Source organism: Gossypium arboreum, chromosome 12 (assembly GCF_025698485.1).
Source record: "Gossypium arboreum isolate Shixiya-1 chromosome 12, ASM2569848v2, whole genome shotgun sequence".
Lineage (NCBI taxonomy): Eukaryota > Viridiplantae > Streptophyta > Magnoliopsida > Malvales > Malvaceae > Gossypium > Gossypium arboreum.
Window position 1 is genome coordinate 110,257,917 of NC_069081.1, and position 20,821 is coordinate 110,278,737.

Consider the following 20,821-nt stretch of genomic DNA (forward strand, 5'->3'; position numbering starts at 1 on the left):
CATTTATGTTTGAAATGTTACATTTTAGTCACTTACGTTAATACGTTGTAACATTTTAGTCACTGAATCGTTAATAGTGTAACGGTAAGCTGACGTGGCACGTTAAATCATCATTTCAGATAAAAAATTTAGGTTAATTTATATAATTGGTCCCCATATTTTTTTGAGCAATTTAATTTTTTCTCTTTTATATTTTTTTTAACTTTGCTTTTTTTCCCTTTATTTTTCATTCTCTTTTGATTATCCCTTTGTTTTCCTCCATTCTCCATTTATTTTAACATAGTTTTATATGTTTTTATTTGTTAAAAGTAGTCCCTATACTTTTTTTTGAACAATTTATTTATTTTTGATTGAAACAAGCTTGTGGACTAGTTTTAACAAAAGGAAAACATAGAAAAACTACATTAAAAGAAATAAAAAAAGGGAGAAAAATAGAGGGAGAAGCAGAATAAAATGGAAAAAAAAAAGAAGAAGAGGAAAGTTAAAAGAACATAAAAAAATTAAATTGCTCAAAATGAAAAATATAGGGACCAATTGTTGAATTTAACCTAAAATTTCCGTTTGAAATGATAATTTAATGTACCACATCAGCTTACTGTTACATTATTAACTGCAATTAATGATCTAATGACTAAAATGTTACAACAGGATAACGTAAGTGACTAAAACGTTGCAATAGGATAATACAAGTGACTAAAACGTAACATTTTAGACATAAATGATTAAAATGTAACTTGAAATAAACAAAAGTGACTATTTTGATAGTTTACTCTAAAATTTAATGTTTTAATTTTAAAATATGGGCTACATTTATATAAATTTTTATATTGAAAACATTTAAAATTTTACTTTAAAATATGACATAAATGTAGTTTTGAAGTATTTTAATCTATAAAACCCAACACATAATCATATATATTTGACGCTGTAGGATTGATGGACCATTTTCATCTACCGTAAAGAGCATTGACAAACGATAATAATGTATAAACTATATGTTCTTTACAATAATGTTTGAAAAATTAAAAGAAAATCAAATTCATTGCAAAAATATTGTATAAATTTATTGACTACAGCTTTATAGATATCATTTATATTGTGTCATTTTCCCTTTTACAAATGTATATATTTTTAATGCAATATATATAATTTTTACCCTTTTACCTCTAAAACTTAACTTTAAAATATTATCATAATAAAATTTAAATTTTCAATTTTAATTACGAGATAAATATAATAATAAATATAAATTTGAGGTAAATTTATTATTATTTTAATTTAAAACTCGTGTACGAACACTTTTTTTTCAAAATTATAAAAATATCATGTTATTTCTTTTGTTTTCAGTTTTATCTTCAAAACAATAATTATAGTATGCAAATGACAGACCCATAATTTTACAAAACAATGATAATTAATTTTTTATAAAATTTATGTTTATTTTGTTTTAAAGTTAAAAATATAGTTTATTATTTTTCTAATAAAATGTTTTAAAATATTAAATAAAAATATTTTATTACAATTTAAATAACTTATACAAGCTTAAAGTAATATTTTCTAATAAATAACAATTCTATAGAATATACGAGCATGGGATAAAAAAAACTAATATACTATATTGCAAGATATAAGGTCTCAACTGATATGATTGCCTAAATTATTGACACACGCTATATCTATAGTATTGACACATAGACTTTCACTTATTAAACTTATTTATTTTTAAATATAATCAATTATCTAAATAATTTTATTTCATATTCCATAAATTAGAGATTTTTACTATAATAATATGAAAAAAAAAAAACAAAATAGGATGCCCTTAAAATTATGTACGAAAATAGGCTATTGCAAATGATAGAGGGTGGTGCATAGGAGGCACCACACTTAAATCTAAACATTTTCTGACAGTTGCAGGTTAAAAAAAAAAAAGAGGTCAAAAAAAATAATAATAAAATATTAGTTGAGGGTACCCCATAGGCGGCACCAGTGGTGCCTTTCTCACAACTTTGACCCCCTTTAGTACATATTCACCCTGTCCCCTCCATTCAACTCTACCAGATTGGAAAAAAAAATTTACAGAAGAAGAAGATAGAAAGAAAGGAGAAGAAGAAAGAAAAGAAAAAGTAATTTTTTGTTGTTATTTTTAAATAAAATAGATTATGATAAGAAAAATTATTTTGTTAGTATTATATAGTTTGTTTAGTGTTACTTTTATGTTTTGTTTTAAAATTTATTTTGTTTATTGTGAAATGTTAGTAAGTTTTGTGTTTAGATTAATTATGTGTTTATTGTAAATTTTATGTTTTAAAATTTTTAAATATATTTGAAAGTTTTATGTTAGTAAAACTATTATAAAGTAATTGTTAATTAGTGATAACAACTAAAAATATTTTTGTTATACATATTGTTAAAAGGGCAACATATTTGGTATTGCCTGACGAGATAATAAGTTTAGCACAAAGGGAGAAAGTTGATAAGATGATGAGAGAAGTGCAAGATTACATAATGAAACTAGAAGAAAACATTGTTCAACTCTTTATTACCGTAAATCGAAAGATGCAAAAAGTGTTGTGGATGCGTCATGAAATGATTAAAAACAATAAAGTGCAATACATAACCTTTAGAGGGACATTAATAGAACAGGAGCATCAAATCATTTTAGACGAACTTTGGAAGACATCGGTACCACGAACCTATTGGAACCTAGTTATAAACTTTGCGAAGTTTATAATATCTTATGAGGCAAGGAAAATAGCGAGACAAAGTATAGGTTTACGAAAGTTAATTGGGAAGCAAAATGTGTTTGACAAACCATGGATGGATAAATTAGTTGTTACCAAGAGAACTTGTATATTCAATACCAGTTATAAAGATTGAAGAGGCAGAAGATCCCGAGGAATTTCCAAATTGGATTGTAAAAGATGAATATGAAGAGAATCAAGAATTTTTAAATTGGATTGTAGAGAATTTCCCAGATGAAGATACGGGATCGGAGATGGAAGAAAATGTAAAATTGAATATAAGTGGTTAAATGTAAAGATAAATGTTGTTCATGAACAAAATGAGAACTGAAAAAGTATGGGCTTATGAATGAAAAAAATTGCATATTGATTAATTAATTTTGTATTTAAGTAATTTATTTATTGTTCGAAATTATTTTAAGAAATTTTGTTTATTTTTTTAACAGATTGAGTATTGAAGATGGATAATCAGTTTTTCGTATGCGTTTATTTCGATGGAATCATCTTAACAACAACCGTTGGATGCATATTTGAATGTCAGCAACAAATAGCAATGAGATTTAATAGAAATGTCTCGTTGGATGATATGAAGGGAAGAATTAATGCAAAAATTATTAGACGTTGTGGGAGAAGGATCTCAAAACTTTTCTACAAGTTTCCAGTTTCGACAGATCCTATCAAATTCACCGAAATGGAACTTGTAAACGACGAAGACGTGGAGATAATAATAGCTCTTTACTGCGGGATGGGAGTGACAAAAATTCACCGATTTACTTATTTGCTGAGTTAGCCGGTATGGAGGAGAATGAATATCTCACTGCATATGGTGAAGAACATGCAACTGAAAAACCGTGCATAGTGGCTCCAATATCGTACGTTGATAGAGAATTGATTATACGTGGGATCGATATCGATTTTAATATTACTTCTGATATTGATGTGGTTGGTGATGATGGATACAATAATAGTGATTCTTGTGATGAAGAGGTCAATAGTGATAGTGATCCCGATGTGGACGATGTCCCCGATGATATTGACGATGAATATGTGAATGACGATGAAAACATTAACGCGTCTTCAGTGGGGAACCAGGTGCGACGTATTGTGATACACAATAACCCTGGGCCACACATGTCACTCATAGACCCCGACGCGGTGCATGAAGTCGAGTTCCTGAGTACCTCGAATACTTCCGCTCACCGGTGAATTCGTAAATTCTGAGCATGAGGAGTTATTGGTAGGCCAGAGATTCAAAAGCAAAGAAGAGTGTGTATTTGCTATTAAGCGGTATAGCATGAATATATCAGTGGATTACAAAGTTGTTGTGTCTAAACCGACATTATATATTGGAGAGTGTTGGAAGTCGGTGGAAGGCTGTAATTGGCGTGTATAAGTTGCATTTATTCAAAAATCGCAGATGTGGGAGATACGCAAATTTGTTGGGCCTCACACATGCACATCAATACGTATGACTGAAGACCATAGAAAACTTGATTCCAAAACTATCTGTACGTTTATCATGCCAATGGTGAAGGACATGCCGACCATTAAAGTTTGGATACTGATTGCTGAAATGCAGGACAGTTTCAGTATCGAGTATCATATCGAAAGGCGTGGATAGTTAAACAAATGACAATGGAGCAATTGTATGGGGATTTCGATGCATCATATAACGAGTTACAATGATGGATAGCCTTATGCGGGAGTACGTACGGGGGACTATCATTGAGTTACAGACACGACCTTATTATGGCCCAGATGACCAATTACAGCCAGGAAAAAGAATTTTCCATCGGATGTTCTGGACGTTTGATCCATGTGTGCGCACATTTCCTCACTACAAACCGTTTGTGTAAGTAGATGAGACTTGGCTATATGAAAAATATACACAGATCTTACTTCTTGTGGTTGTTCAAGACGGCAACAGGAACGTGCTCCCGATAGCATTTGCCATCGTAGATAAGGAAAACATGGAATCGTGGGAATTCTTCCTTACTAACTTGTAGAGGTATGTTATTAGCAACGATAATATTTGTATCATCTCCGATAGAGGCAAAGGATTAATTGCCGCCATTAGGCGTTTCGATGTATCATGGAGATCTGTTTACTGTATCTAGCACATCGCGACTAACTTTCATTGAGATTATAAGAATACAGACTGGAAGAGACAAGTTGTGAAAATGGGAAAGTAATTACCTTATCTTTTCAACATATGTTTTAATGCTTCAGCGCATGAGCTGAAGCCACATATTTTTCGCTAAAAAATGGCTCGACTTGAGAGTGATATGGAGGGTCAAACGAACACATCTTTCCAACAGTGGTTGGGTACTATGGAGCCGTGGCAATAGGCTCAAAGTTTTGATGAGAGCTTTCGTTATGGTCAAATGACCACAAACTTAGTGGAGTGGGTCAACGCTGTGTTGTTGAAAACACGACATCTTTCGATTTCATCTATCTTTTTGGCTAAATTTTACAGGTTGGCAACCTTGATGCCAAGAATGGGTCAGTAACAAGTCAACCAGATAGAGGCGGGACACGTGTTTATCGAAGATGTCAGGGATGCAATGGTTGCAAACCATCGGATGGCGAGGTCGATGAATGTAGAGATATATTCACAACGCCATGAAACATTTCGTGTTATAGAGACCATCAGTCGTCAACCCGGTATACCACCTAGGTCCTATGGAGTTGATCTTCGTAACAGACGGTGTGATTGCAGGAGGTTCCAAACACTTCATTATCCATGTGTGCATATCGTGGCAGCGTGTGCTAAGGTGAACCTTAATGTTGAACAATTTGTCGATGATGTGTACACACTCGAGCGCACGTTACGTGTCTGGGAAAATGAGTTCCCCGTCCTGCCTGACATGTCTACGTGGGAGGTGCCTCCGACGACTTTAGAGCTTGTCCCAGACAAAGAGCTACGCAAGAATCCGAGAGGTCGTCCTCAATCATCCAGAATTCGTAATGAGATGGACATTGGGGAGAAATTCGATGGTAAGCGTTGTGGATTATGCAGGTTAGCTGGTCATAATCGGAGTAAATGCCCGCAGCGAAACTATCATATTGGACAATCATTACGATCGGGTAGGAATTGAGCTTATGTTGTAATGTATTTAATTTATATAAAAAAATTATATTGCAAAGTTTGTTCCAATTAGATTAATGTTGTAATGTATTTAATTTATATTACAAGACTAAGTTTGTTAAGTTTTAGTGTTTTAATGTTCAAAATGTCCAAATTAATCTAATTTACGTTATGGTCAAATTTTGTTACAATTTTCAAAGTTCCAATTAATCTAATTAAATATGTAGAAAGAAATACAAACTTTTTAATATCAAAACCCAATAAACCCATAAAGTTGATGGTTAGATGGTGTGGTCCTAGGGGTATACCTATTCGGAGGTCGACGTTCACGTTGTGGGTGATCGCGATAACCAACATCCTCTTCAGTCGCAGGTGAGGGTGTCTGATACATAGAAGAAAAATCATGTGGCTCGAATGGCATTGATGAACTTAAGCCGAGAGGAGTGCCATGCTGCAGCGGTTACATCCCAGGAGGTGTGGAGTGCTGCAGTGGATATGGGCCGAGGCTAGTGCTGTACTAAGGGGGATACAGGCCGAGAGAAGTGCTGTGCTGCGATGGAGACGACCCAAAGATATCAAACCCATAATGGTATCCGCCCCCTGACTAGCTCGGGAAATAGTCGTTGTCTGGCAAATCCGGATAATAAGAAGTATCAGCCGAATGTGAATACGATTGCTCGGACTCGGCCTCAGGCTATGCCTTGGGCTCCACCTCTCACTCGGGCTCGAGATCTGGCTGTGGACCGGGCTCTATATCAGCCACTAGCTCGTATGCCCCAGGTCGCTACACGTACGGGGGGACTACAGTCGACTGGGCACCAAGTAAATATGGCTTTCCCATACTAAAGTACTATTGTATGTACTCTGGCGACAGTTGCAAATCGGAAGACATATCCATCTGAGGTCTTCAACCCATCCGATTATCCCACACCGTAATATATCTCCGGTGCACAACCTCCCAATGCATTTCATGTTTCCCTTACTTGTTGATGCCGTGAACCTTCCCCACCTCCTTTGGCGGATCTGGGATATATTGGATGCAACCAAACTGTTGTAGTACTCGATCCCCATGGTACCACTCGACTACATTGAAACTGATAATTGGCGCGTTAGTGCACCACAATTGAGAATGAATGTAGGCAGAAGACGGTATAACGGCCACAATTTCTGGTCTACGATATGGCATTCAAATAAACTGCACCATTAATACCATGGTTAAAATTTCACACAATTTGAGTAAGATATATAAAGTAATTACATGTCGCGAATATTGGAATAGCTTACCCCTTCTTTGGCATGTTGCTCAATCAACAAACGATATATCGGGACAGTGTACGACCTCCTAATACTCGAATAAATAGTCCATCTACGAAAACAAATTTCAAATAAATATAGTATCGTTAGAATAGTATCATTATAAAGAAACTATCAATTAATAACAAGTTAAATTTTATCACCCGTTAACTAGTGGATATACGTATGGCTGGTGACTAACCGATGCCAAGAATGGCATCCGATAAAGAGCCCATGACTGTAACAATATAAGGCATCTGCCTATGTCTACAGCATGAGGCGACAAAGCTCACGATACAACATAGCGTAATCGCGGAGCCCCAAATATACTGACGAATATTATGCAAATCGCTTAATAGAGGTAAATACATGAGATGAACCTGTTGTTGTTCGTGACGGCATCAATACACCCCTATAATATACATAATGTACGCCGAAGTGCGACATCAACTCTTCTTCAGTGGCATTATCTGGTAAATGCTCAAAATTTGTTTTCAACTATAAAAATTTCAAATTCGATAAATTGGACTCATCATTGTCGGGCGAGGCTCCTAGGAGGCTATAACAAAGTGCAGCCGGCTCAGCTATCGCACTTACGCTCATTCACGGACTCCCTCGATTGGGAGCCCAAGTTGCAGTGCAACATCCTCCAGAGTGACAGTGCACTCCCCACACGGCAAATGAAAAGTGTGGGTCTCTGGGCGCCAACGCTCGACCAATGCGAATATTAAATCGTATCGCAAATCAAACGTCCGGATCAATGTCATTGACCAATCCAAATAGCTCCAAGTACAATCGATCGTGCATCCGGAATATCCTAAACCATTCACTCGGCCCTTAATACGCAGACGATTCCCGACAATGTTAAATTGCGTAAAAAGTTATAATAACATAATTTATTTCAGAATTACATAAATCTTTTTAATGGAACCCGTGAGTAACAAATAACAATATATTGCCGCTTTATTAACTCGTGTCACTATGCGAGGATCTTTCTTAATCAATGAAGTTGCTATATACCGCAATTTCAAAATAAATTGCGGTTATTAATTTCAATGTTTGATGGATTTTAAATATTTGTCAAAATAACTAAATTTTATATATTACTTTTAATTACAAAAAAACCAAACAGTTTTTCCGACAAAGATATTTTTTGCCATACTACATTAAAAAATAAATATACCCAATTCAAATACAAATATTTTTATTATTATTTTAAAATGATAATAAGTAAAATATTTTGGTTTAAATTATAATATATATAAGATACCCGCATGTAGTTCAATATATTTTGATATTTATTTTATTTTTAAAATATATTATTTTCGTATTTTATTTTTTATATTATTTTAGTACATAATATTTCAAATGTATTATTTTATATTTTTTACTAATTTAGTAAAAACTCGATTTTGCCGTTTGTTTTTTATTTTATTTTCGGATTTTATTTTTAAAATATACTATTTTCATATTTTATTTTTATATTATTTTAGTACATAATGTTTCAAATGTATTATTTTAATTTTTTTATATTAATTTAGTAAAAACCCCGATTTTGGCAGTTTGTTTTTATTTTATTTTCGGATTTTATTTTCAAAATATACTATTTTTTCTATTTTATTTTTATATTATTTTAGTACATAATGTTTCATATGTATTATTTTAATATATTTATATTAATTTAGTAAAAACTTGATTTTGGCCTTTTTTTATTTTATTTTCGGATTTTTAAAATATATTTTTAAAATATACTATTAAGCTATTCTTTTAATATTTTTATACTATTTTGTAAAAAACCTCATCACATAAAAAAAACAATCAAAATATAACATGCCAAATAAAATTAATAAAAATATATCTAATTAACCTAAAACACACTTACCAAATAAATTAAATAAAATAATAATAAAATATTTTTGTACATAACATAGATAGGATTTTTACTTCAATAAAAATTAAAAATAAATTATGAATATATATAAAAATAAAATAAATACAAACATACCTTAATATCTCTTTTAACCAAAATATACCTTACAAAAATTAAATTTAAAAATTAAATCAAAATCAATCAACAATAATAATATTAACAATTAATATAAATAATTTATTTCCTTAAATTAACAATTAAAATTATTTCATTAAAAAAATATTACCTTTTTTTCCTTCCCTCCCTCTTCTTCTTCTTCTCATTCTCTTTTTCTTTCTCATTTTTCTTCCCTCACCAATGCCGCCTCCTCCCCCTTCTTCTTCTTCTTCTCTCTCTTTCTCTTCTCCTTCCCCCTTTCTTCTTCTTCACTCACGCACACAAAGAAATTGGGGACCATTTTAAGGTCCCAAAACACATAATAAAACAAAAGAAAAGGCAGTGAGCAGTCCCGTCGGTGCAGAGCAATGACCGGTGCCGCCTGTGGAGTACCATCTACCCTTATTTTATTATTATTTTTCATCCTATTCTTTTTTTTTTTTAACCTGCAACTGTCAGAAAGTGTTTGGATTTGAGGGTAGTGCCGCCTATGCACCACCCTCCATCACTTGCAATGGCCTATTTTCATACATAATTTTAAGGTCATCTTATTTTAGTTTTTTTCTTATTATTATAGTAAAAATCCCCATAAATTATCTCAATAAATATATACTAAAATATTAAAATTAATTAACCATTAAATGAGATATATTAATTTGAATAAATAGAGGGTTTTTTTTATCTTTTACCACATAAAACGGATATTCACATTCCAAAATTAAATTTATTTACATGGACCATTATTATCCAAACAAAAATATAAAAAAATTCTAAATAATTTTAAAACAAAAATGGATAAGTTTAAATTTAAATGTTATATGAATTCATGATTTTGATTTTGCACATTCAACTAAAGATTGATTTAGGATTGTTATTCAATTATATAAATATTTGATTTAACTAAACTCACCATCAAGCATGTTTTTGAACTCTAAATTTTAAAATTTATCCATGTTTACTTACTTTTTAAAAATATATGTAAACATATAATATTTTTAAATTTAAAATGTTTAAAAATATTTTTAATTAAAATTTAAATAACACCTTATCAATAATTTTAAAATTAAATCTTTTAAAAATAATTTAAAATAAAGTTTCTCTATACATTTTTAAAACTTTTAAAATATAAAATCTAATTTTAAAATTTATTAAATGATTTTATATTTAACTCTCAAAAATAAAAATAAAAACATTCTTAAATACAATATAAAAACAATTTTCATGCATTTTAAAAGTTTTAGAAATTTAAAATATTATTTTTAAAATAAGTTTTAAAGTTCAAAATATTGTTAACAATTTTCTAATAAAAAGTTTTAAACAACTAAATAAAAAAATACCTTATCAAAAATTAAATAATTTACATGAGTTTAAAGCAAATTTTGTGTAAATGTGATTATTAAATATATTTTAATTGTAATTTAAATAATAACAAATTTATAAAACATGTTAGTAACTCGTGCATCGCATCGCATGAGATAAAAAGCTAAATATTTTATATTTAACGCTCAAAAAATTAAAATAAATTAAAATAAAATATCAAAATTTTTGTGCATTTTAAAATTTTCAGAAAGTTAGAATACTATTTTTAAAATAATTTTACAAGTTTTTAAAGCTCAAAATATTGTTAATAATTTTTCTAATAAAATGTTTTAAATAACTAAATAAGAAATACCTTATCAAATTTTAAATAATTTACATGAATTTAAAGAAATTATTTTGTGATTGTGATTATCAAATAATTTTGATTGTTATTATTTATAAAATATAGGAGCAATCCGTATATCACATGGAATAAAAACTAGTATATATATATATCAAGGTACATAAGTCTATATTATGATAAGTGGTGCATCTTTATTTTTATAAAATTTTAAATATAATTTTTCATTTACTCATAAAGTGTTTTAAATGACATGTAAGATTTTTTTAATTTAAAATGTTTTTATTAAAAAAAAGAGTGAAGTTTGTTAAAAAAATTAAGAAAACGAGAGTAAATTTTACGTTTGAAAAGAGATATGTTAATTTAGATTAAAGTTAATTTAATTGTTTGGAAAGGAGAGGTTAAAGTTGATTTAAGTCTACTTAAAAGATTAAATGATAAGCACAACTTCGCAATTTATAGATTAAAAATAAAACAAAATTGGTAATATTTAAAATCTTTTTTATTGTTACCAATTAAATGTATTTTTTATAAAGTAAAACCTTTTAAATTTATTTGATAAAATAATTTTGAATTCTTTAAATTAAAAAAAACAATAACAGATAATTTCTGTAATTATGATTATAACAAATTTAATTAATAAAATATTATTGAAAAACCTGCATATCAATATTTTAATGATCAAACAATTTAAATATTATTATTTAAAATCTTTAATAATTATGTCCTTAAACACAATTATAAATAGGTGATTGTTCTTGGTATATCAAGTCTTACTTATTTTTTACTGGGATTGTTTTCATTTATTTTTCAAAATCGAGAAATAAGATCCATTTTCACCTTTATAAACATAAAGTCGAATTTCAAACTGAAAAACACATAATACAAACTATAAATAAATTATTTGTTAATAGGAGAATCAATTCTGGAAGAAGTCTTCGGGGACCCCGAATTGATCTCTCAACAATAGAAAGTATTGTCCTTAGAGAGTGCATTTTGCCTCCCTCCATGAAGAGTCGCGTACAATTCATGAAAGGGGACGCCTTGATCATACATGAGATAACATGAGCGTCTTGTCTTTTATGGGATTTGAACCCCCAAATTATGGAATATAGGTCCCCTCAATGACATCTTTTAAAATTGACATAATAATAACTTTAACTCTACAATTTATACGTTATGTTAATTTAGTATTGATTCTCAAAATCAATTAACCTTCAATATATACACGGTGTAATTTAGTATATTTTTCAGTTTTGCTTTTCTTTTCTAACATTAAGGGTTAATTTTTGGGTGTTTTATTTTTATTTTTATATTTTTAATCAAAATTAGCTAATAAATATATATTTTCAGCTTTTTAGGTGAAATGGTCACAAAGAAAAAGCAAAATTATAAAATATCATATTACACAATATGTAAATATTGATGGTTAATCTTTTAGAATTAAGATTAATTTGACACAATATATAAATAATGAAAGTTAAAGTTGTTATTATGTTAAATTTAAAAGCTATCACATAATCTTTCTGTTAGTTATTAATGGTTGAAACCTTACCAATATTTAGGTACTACTAGAGTAGTTTGCCCAAGGACAATGGCAAAGGAGCAAGCAGTGGCCTTGGCTAGGCTGAGCAAGAAAAATAAAAAATCCAAAAATCAACCCGAATAAAGTATTTGGATGAGTTATGAAATATAAATTTAAAAATCGTGATTACTTGAATCCCGGCTAAATTTTATTTTTAATTTAATAAATAATTTTAAATTTTAACATATAAAAATATTGTATATTTAAAATAGTAAAAATAATTTAAAATTCTTGCTTTTTTGAAATATTTGTGAAGAATACTTTAAAATTTTGTCAAATAATATTCCAAAGCCATAAAATAAACTTATTTTAAAAAATAAATTTAAAAATTCAAACAAAAATTAATTTAAAAGATCGAGAATAGAATAAAATTATGATGAATAGTTCAAAAATCTCTAAAACTTAATCGAATCGAACCGATATCATTCCTAATCTTGATTCCTAAAATGATATATTTGTCATTTAATTCATTAAATTTTTATAAAATTATATATTTCTATAATTATAAAATTATATTTTAATCCTTCAAATTATATAATTCATCTCTAATCGGATTTTCTATATTTATCACTGAGCTTTTACCTAACACATCGATCAAAATAAAAGTTATACTATTTTTTATTCTTCCAAATTTTCATCTCTGAATTTCTTTTCAACGACCTTGTTGGTGCACCATTAACCGGTAATCATAATCATATAACACAAATGACGGTAAGGGCAAAATCCGATGTAAGGTTTTCTTACATCCAACGATCGTGTATTATATCGGTTTTTAATATTTGTTTATTTTAAAATTATCATATCTACTTTTGTAGCATATTGAAGTCAAGGGTTTTTAAGAGTATGTTTTGGCATTGGGTTTTAATCATTTCCAAGCCCATTTTATAATTTTATTGGGGCATCAAATTAAATGAAAGAGCCCTTTATTTGACCACATCCAATAATATTGGCACGTCCTGAAGCCAGAGTCAGCATATTTGAGTTTCGCTCAGTTTTTATTGAAAACCCTAGACCTCCCAACGAAGTAGCAGAGCCGCAGTTTCTCTGTTAAATATCCGGTAAGTTCTAGATCTCCATTCACTCTTGGAACCGTTTTGGTTCATTATGGTCATTGGTTCGCGCCATATTCATGGCAGTTTCTCAAGTTCTTTAGTTCATCTGTGTTGTTCGCTTTGTTGTGGTTTGTTTTCTTTAGCGTAGTGGTTTGATCGTGTTGTTGATAGGTCCGAAGCCGAAATCATCTGTTTGATTTGTAGAACTATCTTAATTGTTGTTTTAGATTGGCTATTGGTGGATCCATTCTTGATTGCTTATTTTCACGATGTTGTGTATCGAATCCTTTATTAACTCATCTTTTGTTTCTCTTGTTTGTTTTGGCTATAGTTTTCATAAACAGTAGTTCATAATCTGATTTCATTTTAATTTCAGAAACAAGAAATGGCTGTCACATTCAACGATCTGGGTTCTGCTGCTGGCTTGAAGAAGCTGGATGAGTATCTCCTTACACGCAGTTACATCTCTGGGTAATTTTTCAAAAACCATACTTTAATGAAATGTTCTATAGCTGTTAGGTTCTATCTTGTTTGGCTTAGGATTTTTGTTTATATGTTTGTTTTTGTAGATACCAAGCTTCAAAGGATGATATTACCGTCTACGCAGCTCTATCTGGTGCCCCATCATCTAGCTACGTCAATGTTTCTCGATGGTACAAACACATTGATGCCCTTTTGAGAATCTCGTGAGTTCTTTTTTCCATTACTCTTATGCGTAATTATAAGTTTAATAGGTGGGATTTGGATGGTTAATAGAAATGTAATGTTTGATTTAGAGGTGTTTCTGAAGAAGGCTGTGGTGTGACTGTAGAGGGATTTGCTCCCGCCGAGGCTGTTGCCACTCCTCCAGCTGCAGATTGCAAGGCAAGTTAATCTGGGTGCTTATATGTTCTAATTTAGTAAAACAAGTGATTTGGTTATTTGCCGATTCATAAGTTGCTTGAATATATTGTGCAATGCAGGCTGCAGCTGCTGAGGAAGACGACGACGATGATGTAGATCTGTTCGGTGAAGAGACTGAGGAGGAAAAGAAGGCAGCTGAAGAACGTGCAGCTGCTGTTAAGGCCTCTGGCAAGAAGAAAGAATGTGAGTCCTTTAACAAAAAGACTAATGCTTGTAAACTTTTTTTTTTGGTTCTAAGTTGACTGTTTTAACTTGGGATTTTATTCTTTGGTCTCAGCTGGCAAGTCCTCTGTCTTGTTGGATATTAAACCATGGGACGATGAGACTGACATGAAGAAACTCGAAGAAGCAGTAAGAAGTGTTCAGATGGAAGGACTGCTTTGGGGAGCATGTGAGTGGTTAAACTAATATTGTTTATATTGTATGCGATTTTATCCATCTAATGTTAGATTCTGAAAGATGGGCCAGAAATTTATTTTTAGCTTTTTGAAATTGAATTGGTTAGAAGTGTATTTCATCTGACTTAGGATTTCTTTTCATGTTGCAGCTAAGCTTGTGCCCGTTGGTTATGGAATTAAGAAATTGCAAATTATGATGACCATTGTGGATGATTTGGTGTCAGTTGACACTCTCATCGAGGAACATCTGACGGCTGAACCGATCAATGAGTATGTTCAGAGTTGTGACATTGTTGCATTCAACAAAATATGTAAGTATTTCAGATTCTGAAATCGATTTCGTTTTTGTTTCATTCAATACTTTTGTGCTTGAAGGACAGATATATGGAACAAATTTTTGTATATTACATTTGGAACTTTCATCTGACCTTATTACTTATAGTTTTTTTTTTTTTTTCTCTTCTTCCAGAATTTGCTATCTGGGATGCCTGCAATAGGAGTTTCTTGGAGAGGCCTTCAAAGTTATGTTTGAGATTTTCATGTTTTTTGTTTTGCTAGAACTTAATTTAAGTTGTCGTTATTCTTGTGTTGGACAATGGATCGTTTATCATGGATTTGGAGCATTAAACACCTGATGGTTTTTTTAAAAAAAAAGAGATCTAGTTTGTGATATTTGTTTGTTTGTGAGGGATTAAGTTTCTAAAATTGGATCGATTTTAGGTAGGTAGACTGTATATTGTTAATACGAGAGGTTAAAGCTTGATTCAAGTACGATTTGGTTGAGGAAAACTTAAGAGAATCCCGGTTGCCTTGAATTGAGGCTAGAAGGATAGGAGGAAATGGGAAATAGGAAGTAGTAAAGTGGGAAGTTAATAATTTAAGTATTTTTGTTAGAAAAGAAAAGTGTGGTAGAAAAGGAAATCAAGAGATAATAATATTTCATCTATCTTAGTGATATATGATGATAAATTATTTCTAGTTTTCTAGAAATAAAATTAGTTCAAAAATTATATATGTATATATTTGAAGACATTCTTATTCTTCAAATCTGTCAGTAATGAATGGTCTGAAAATTATTATTGTTTAGTTCAATATGGCAAGACATTCTCACATCCTTCATTCTAAATTTTAATTATATATTAAATTATTGATATTATATCAATTAATTCTTTTAATTATTAAAATTGTTAATTTTTAATCCTTAAATGATATTTCAAAATTTATGACATGATATAAGAAAAGAAAGTTAAATGTTATCATGTAACTTTTGAAAGTAAATAATTAAAAATATGCAATTAAAATATGTTTAATGACTAATTTGGCCATTAACATTTGCATGTATTCTTAAAATGGTTTTAATTGTATTTTGAGCATTTTTGGCCATTAGCTTGTTCTTTTTTTTTAAATCTGCTATTCTGTTTTTTTGACAGATTTAATTAAAATACCATTAAAATATAATATTTTTAATGAGATATAATTTATTACTTAGGTAACTTAAATAAGATAATTACATATGAAAAATAATAAAATAAATAAATAATGCATTAAATTAAAAAATAACTCTTAATTTAAAGAAAATAAGCATAATTATATAAAAAATTAACTCGGTTGAAAAACTTCGACTAAATAAATGTATGAAAGATTGAAATCTTTTGAAAGAAAACAAATATTGAAACATTGAGTTTATTCATTAAATTTGTTAAAAAACTTATTGAAAAAAAAACTAAAGGTTGATGGCCAAAAGGCTCAAAAATACAATTAAGGCTATTTTGACAAAATGTGTAAATATTAGTGGCTAAATTTATCATTAAACTTTAAAATAAAGTAAAATTCAAAAGAAAATATGAGGGTAGAAATTTTGAAAATTTCAAAACAAAGTCTTTTATAATATGTAATTTTGTCATAAATTTTTTAAAAATATTTTAAACTATACCACATGAATTTTAAAATCTCACTTAATAAATTAATTTTAATAAATTTATCAATAAAATAATCTATAACAACAATAATTTAAAGATGTAATTAAAATATTATTTGTGGTGTTATTTTGGTATCTCCCATCTCCACCCCTCTTAATCTCAACTCACCTAAACATCCATATATGCTCCAGAATATTAATTTCTTACGTCTTTGATCGTTCCATAGCTTTTCATTCCTATTATCACCCAAGATCACCACCTTAAAGAAAAACATTTAAGATATTCTATATTTATATAAAATGTTAATTGATATCAATATTTATTATTATCTAAATATTTTATTGAGTTGGTATTATTTTTAATTGAGTCAACAGTTTAATTATGAAATTATAGAAATATTTTTTCTTTTAAATTATAATTAATATTATTTTGATGACATCTTTTTCTTTTTTATATTTTTATACCATCTTTAAATAAAACAATTAAAGATCACAAATTTAAGGATTAAACACGTGTTCGATAGTACTAAAATATAAGTTCGTTACCACTCTACTTATATTTATTATTGTATAAATTTCAAAATATTTTCTTTCACTCAAATAATGAGTATGACAAAATTTAATAATTTAATAATTTTTAAAAATAATTTACATATTTATATCAGTTTTTAAATTTCTCATATCTACTTTTCTAGCACTAGCATATCAAAGTGAAGGGTTTTTAAGGTATGTTTTGCCATTGGGCTTTAATCATTCCCCCTTCGTTAAGCCCATTTTATAGTTTTATTTGGGGCCTCAAAATTAAATAAAAGAGGCCTTTCATTTGGCCACATCCAATAATATTGGTACGTCCTGACAAAAGGGATGAAGCCAGAGTCAGACAGCAGATTTGAGTTTGGCTCCGTTTTTTTTTAAAAAAAAAAAAAAGGGAGAGAAAAACAGGCGCTCCTTTAACCGATCTGCGACAGAAAGAGCATAGCAAAGAAGCTAAAGAGTGAAGCGAAGAAGACCCAAACCGGACCCCAATTACTCACCTCTTGGGCATTGTAAGAGTTTTTTGCTTTTCTCTGTTAATAATCATGTTTTTTTTTGAAAATTTGTAGTTTTTTAGCAGCTTTTGTTGAGTTAAAATCATAGGAAACTTACTGCCTTGTTTGTTTTTCCTTTTTTGTGTGTCCCACGTTGAGAATTAGTACTAGGGCTTCTGATTAATGCCCATGATTTTATTTGTTTTTTTTTTCCGAGAGATTGAGCTGATTAGGGTGTTGAATTTTAAGATACCAAGGAAGAAAGCTTTTAGTTTTTGGTGCTTAACATCTTATCTTGGTGTTATTGTTGTCAAATTCAGGGCTTTGTTTGGCTACATGTTGGGTTGTTTGCTTTTTGGTAGAAAAGTGTGATTTAGGCTTTGAAGGATATTTTGGTTTCAAGTTGGTGATTTAGGATGAACAACACTAACATACCAAAGAGCTTTGGGGCTCCATCCCAGTTTGGGAATCCCGGGACGGTGCCAAAATCGCAATCTATTCCCATGAACAATCAACCACAGACACAAGGTGGGCCTCAGTTTCCGGGCCACTTCCAATTGTCTGAGCCTCAAGCACAGGTGCTTGCGCGTGCACAATATGTGCAGGCTCAGCCTCCTGCTCATTCCCAATTCCCGGCTCAGGTGCAGTCACAAAGCGGTAGTAATAGTAATGCTACAGCCACCCATTCCCCTTTGGTTTCCACCCCTGGCTCAGGAGGTGTCAAGCGGTCTTCTCAGAAGCCACCTTCGAAAAATTCTGGTTCATCTAACAGTAATATGGCTTCTCTGTTTAAAACAATGGAGTTAACCCCGGCTGCTCTTAGGAAAAAGCGGAAGCTCTCAGAGAGACAAATACCTGATAAGGTGGCTGCAATCTTACCAGAATGCGCTCTATATACTCAGTTGCTTGAATTTGAGGCTAAGGTCGATGCTGCTTTATCGAGAAAGAAGACCGACATTCAACAGTCTATTAAAAATCCTCCCTGTGTGCAGAAGACTCTTAGACTATATGTTTTCAATACTTATGCCAATCAGGGACAAACAGATTCTGACAAGAAGAGTACCGAGGCTCCATCATGGTCACTTAAGATTATTGGTAGGGTTTTGGAAGATGGGAAAGACCCTGTTCTGGCTGGAAAGGCGCAGAAATTATACCCAAAATTCTCATCTTTCTTTAAGAAAATTACAGTATATTTGGATGCAAGTCTCTATCCAGATAACCATGTGATATTGTGGGAGAGTGCTCGATCACCTGCCCTTCATGAGGGTTTTGAGTTGAAGAGGAAAGGAGACAAGGAATCAACTGTGAGAATAAGACTGGAAATGAATCATCGGCCTGAAAGATTTAAACTTTCTCCTGCTCTAGCAGAAGTCTTGGGAATTGAAGTAGATACACGCCCAAGAATCTTGGCTGCGATTTGGCATTATGTGAAGTCGAAGAAGTTGCAGAATTATGAAGACAATTCCTTCTTTTCATGCGATCCACCGCTGCAGAAGGTATTCGGGGAAGAAAAAATGAAATTCATTATGGTTTCACAAAAGATATCACAGCATTTAACTCCTCTACCACCTATACATTTGGAGCATAGGATCAAGCTTTCAGGGAACTGTCCTGTTGGATCCACTTGTTACGATGTCCTGGTTGATGTGCCTTACCCATTAGAAACGGAGAAGTCTGCATTTTTGGCAGACATGGAAAAGAACAAAGATATTGATGCATGTGATGAAGTGATTTGTACTTCTATAAAGAAAATACACGAGCATTGTCGGAGACGAGCTTTCTTCCTTGGTTTCAGCCAGTCTCCTGCAGAGTTTATTAATGCTTTGATAGCTTCTCAAGGCAAGGATTTGAAGCTTTTTGCTGGAGAAGCTAACCATAATGCTGAAAAGGAGCGGCGATCAGAATTCTATAACCAACCATGGTAAAACCTTGTTACGGTTTTCTTTTTTCCATATCATGTTTATTCTGATGTCCATGTTTGACATAAGTATGTTAAGATTACAAGTTTATGCTGCTGTCTTATTTCTTTTTCCCGTATATGATTGGAATCTGTCCAAATACCTGTTTAATGTAGCTTGATATTGCTATTTGATTATTTGGTCCGTCTGAACAGAAGAAAAACTGGATGGATTAGTTCTTTCATTGACTGATCTATATATATTACCAACAATGATAATACATCTTTAGAAGAAATTCTTAGGATTCTGCAATCCCAGGCTATATCATTTACTATGTTGGCATCAGGTGTTAATTTCTTGCTATGAATAATTACATCGTCTTTTTGGCTTCTCTGAATAAAATTTGATAGCACTATGCCCACTATAATCTATAGAGCCTAGTTGATAACAATGCTGCTGCTTTGGTTTTACTTGAAAATTGTTGGGTTCCCACAGGGTGTTCAAATTACCCGTGGAGCTCCATTAAAATGCAACAGCTTCCTCATTGAAAACATTGTCTGACAGTCTTTTCTTGTTTATCTATTTTCTGGAATATTTAGGATTGAAGATGCTGTAATCCGTTACCTGAATCGCAAGTCTATGGGAGGGGATTCTCTTGGAAGCACTTGAGCAGGGCTCTTTTGAATTGTTGACTTTTTCATACCAATCTCGAGGCTTCTAATTTCTAACTCCTGTCCTGCATATTATTGCTTATTGGTTCGGGGAACATCAAATGCCACAAGCAAAGAACTGTCCCATTGAGCACTTTGGATCGAATGAAAATTTCCACCAAGTTATCTGAATTCACCACGGTGTTCACCACCCCTATCAGCAAACACCAGTTTGATTCACTAAACCCTCTAGAATATTTACTTTGCTATTCCGCTTTCGAGCGTTTGAGATCGATGCTTATAAAAGGACTATGCAGTTGTAATGTGAGCTGATTTGTTTGCTTTTAGGTGTAGTTCAAACAGGAGTATTGTATCCTTTTAGTTCACTAATCATTAGTTCATTAAATCTGAGAAAAGGAGAATTGTCTTGGCTTTTGATTCTTTTGGCATTTTCCTTTTCTATTGTACTCTAGGGCCTAAGCTGATGCTACTCGAATTCGGGAATGATTGTTGAATAAGAGTATGTTTAAACTGATTAAAACGACATGTATCAAATATATTTTTGGCAAGAAGCATCG

The 20,821-nt window shown here is 31.1% G+C and overlaps 3 protein-coding genes across 3 annotated transcripts; all 3 read left to right on the plus strand.

Moving 5' to 3' along the window:
* Nucleotides 1-5,308: 5,308 nt before the first annotated feature.
* LOC108478096 (uncharacterized) lies at nt 5,309-5,842 on the plus strand. Its single transcript, XM_017780524.1, has one exon. The coding sequence runs from the start codon at nt 5,309-5,311 to the stop codon at nt 5,840-5,842; it is 534 nt and encodes a 177-aa protein (XP_017636013.1).
* A 7,458-nt stretch (nt 5,843-13,300) lies between these two features.
* Nucleotides 13,301-15,403, plus strand: LOC108476756 (elongation factor 1-delta-like). The gene is made up of 8 exons (XM_017779062.2): nt 13,301-13,454; nt 13,825-13,919; nt 14,018-14,134; nt 14,225-14,312; nt 14,411-14,534; nt 14,629-14,742; nt 14,899-15,060; nt 15,219-15,403. Coding segments are annotated over exons 2-8 (693 nt in total). The 5' UTR covers nt 13,301-13,454; nt 13,825-13,833; the 3' UTR covers nt 15,221-15,403.
* Nucleotides 15,404-17,486: 2,083 nt separating this feature from the next.
* LOC108476711 (SWI/SNF complex component SNF12 homolog) lies at nt 17,487-20,784 on the plus strand. Its single transcript, XM_017778993.2, has 3 exons — nt 17,487-17,713; nt 18,016-19,616; nt 20,193-20,784. Exons 2-3 carry the CDS (start codon nt 18,112-18,114, stop codon nt 20,260-20,262), a joined length of 1,575 nt encoding a protein of 524 aa, XP_017634482.1. The 5' UTR covers nt 17,487-17,713; nt 18,016-18,111; the 3' UTR covers nt 20,263-20,784.
* The last annotated feature ends 37 nt before the right edge of the window (nt 20,785-20,821 follow it).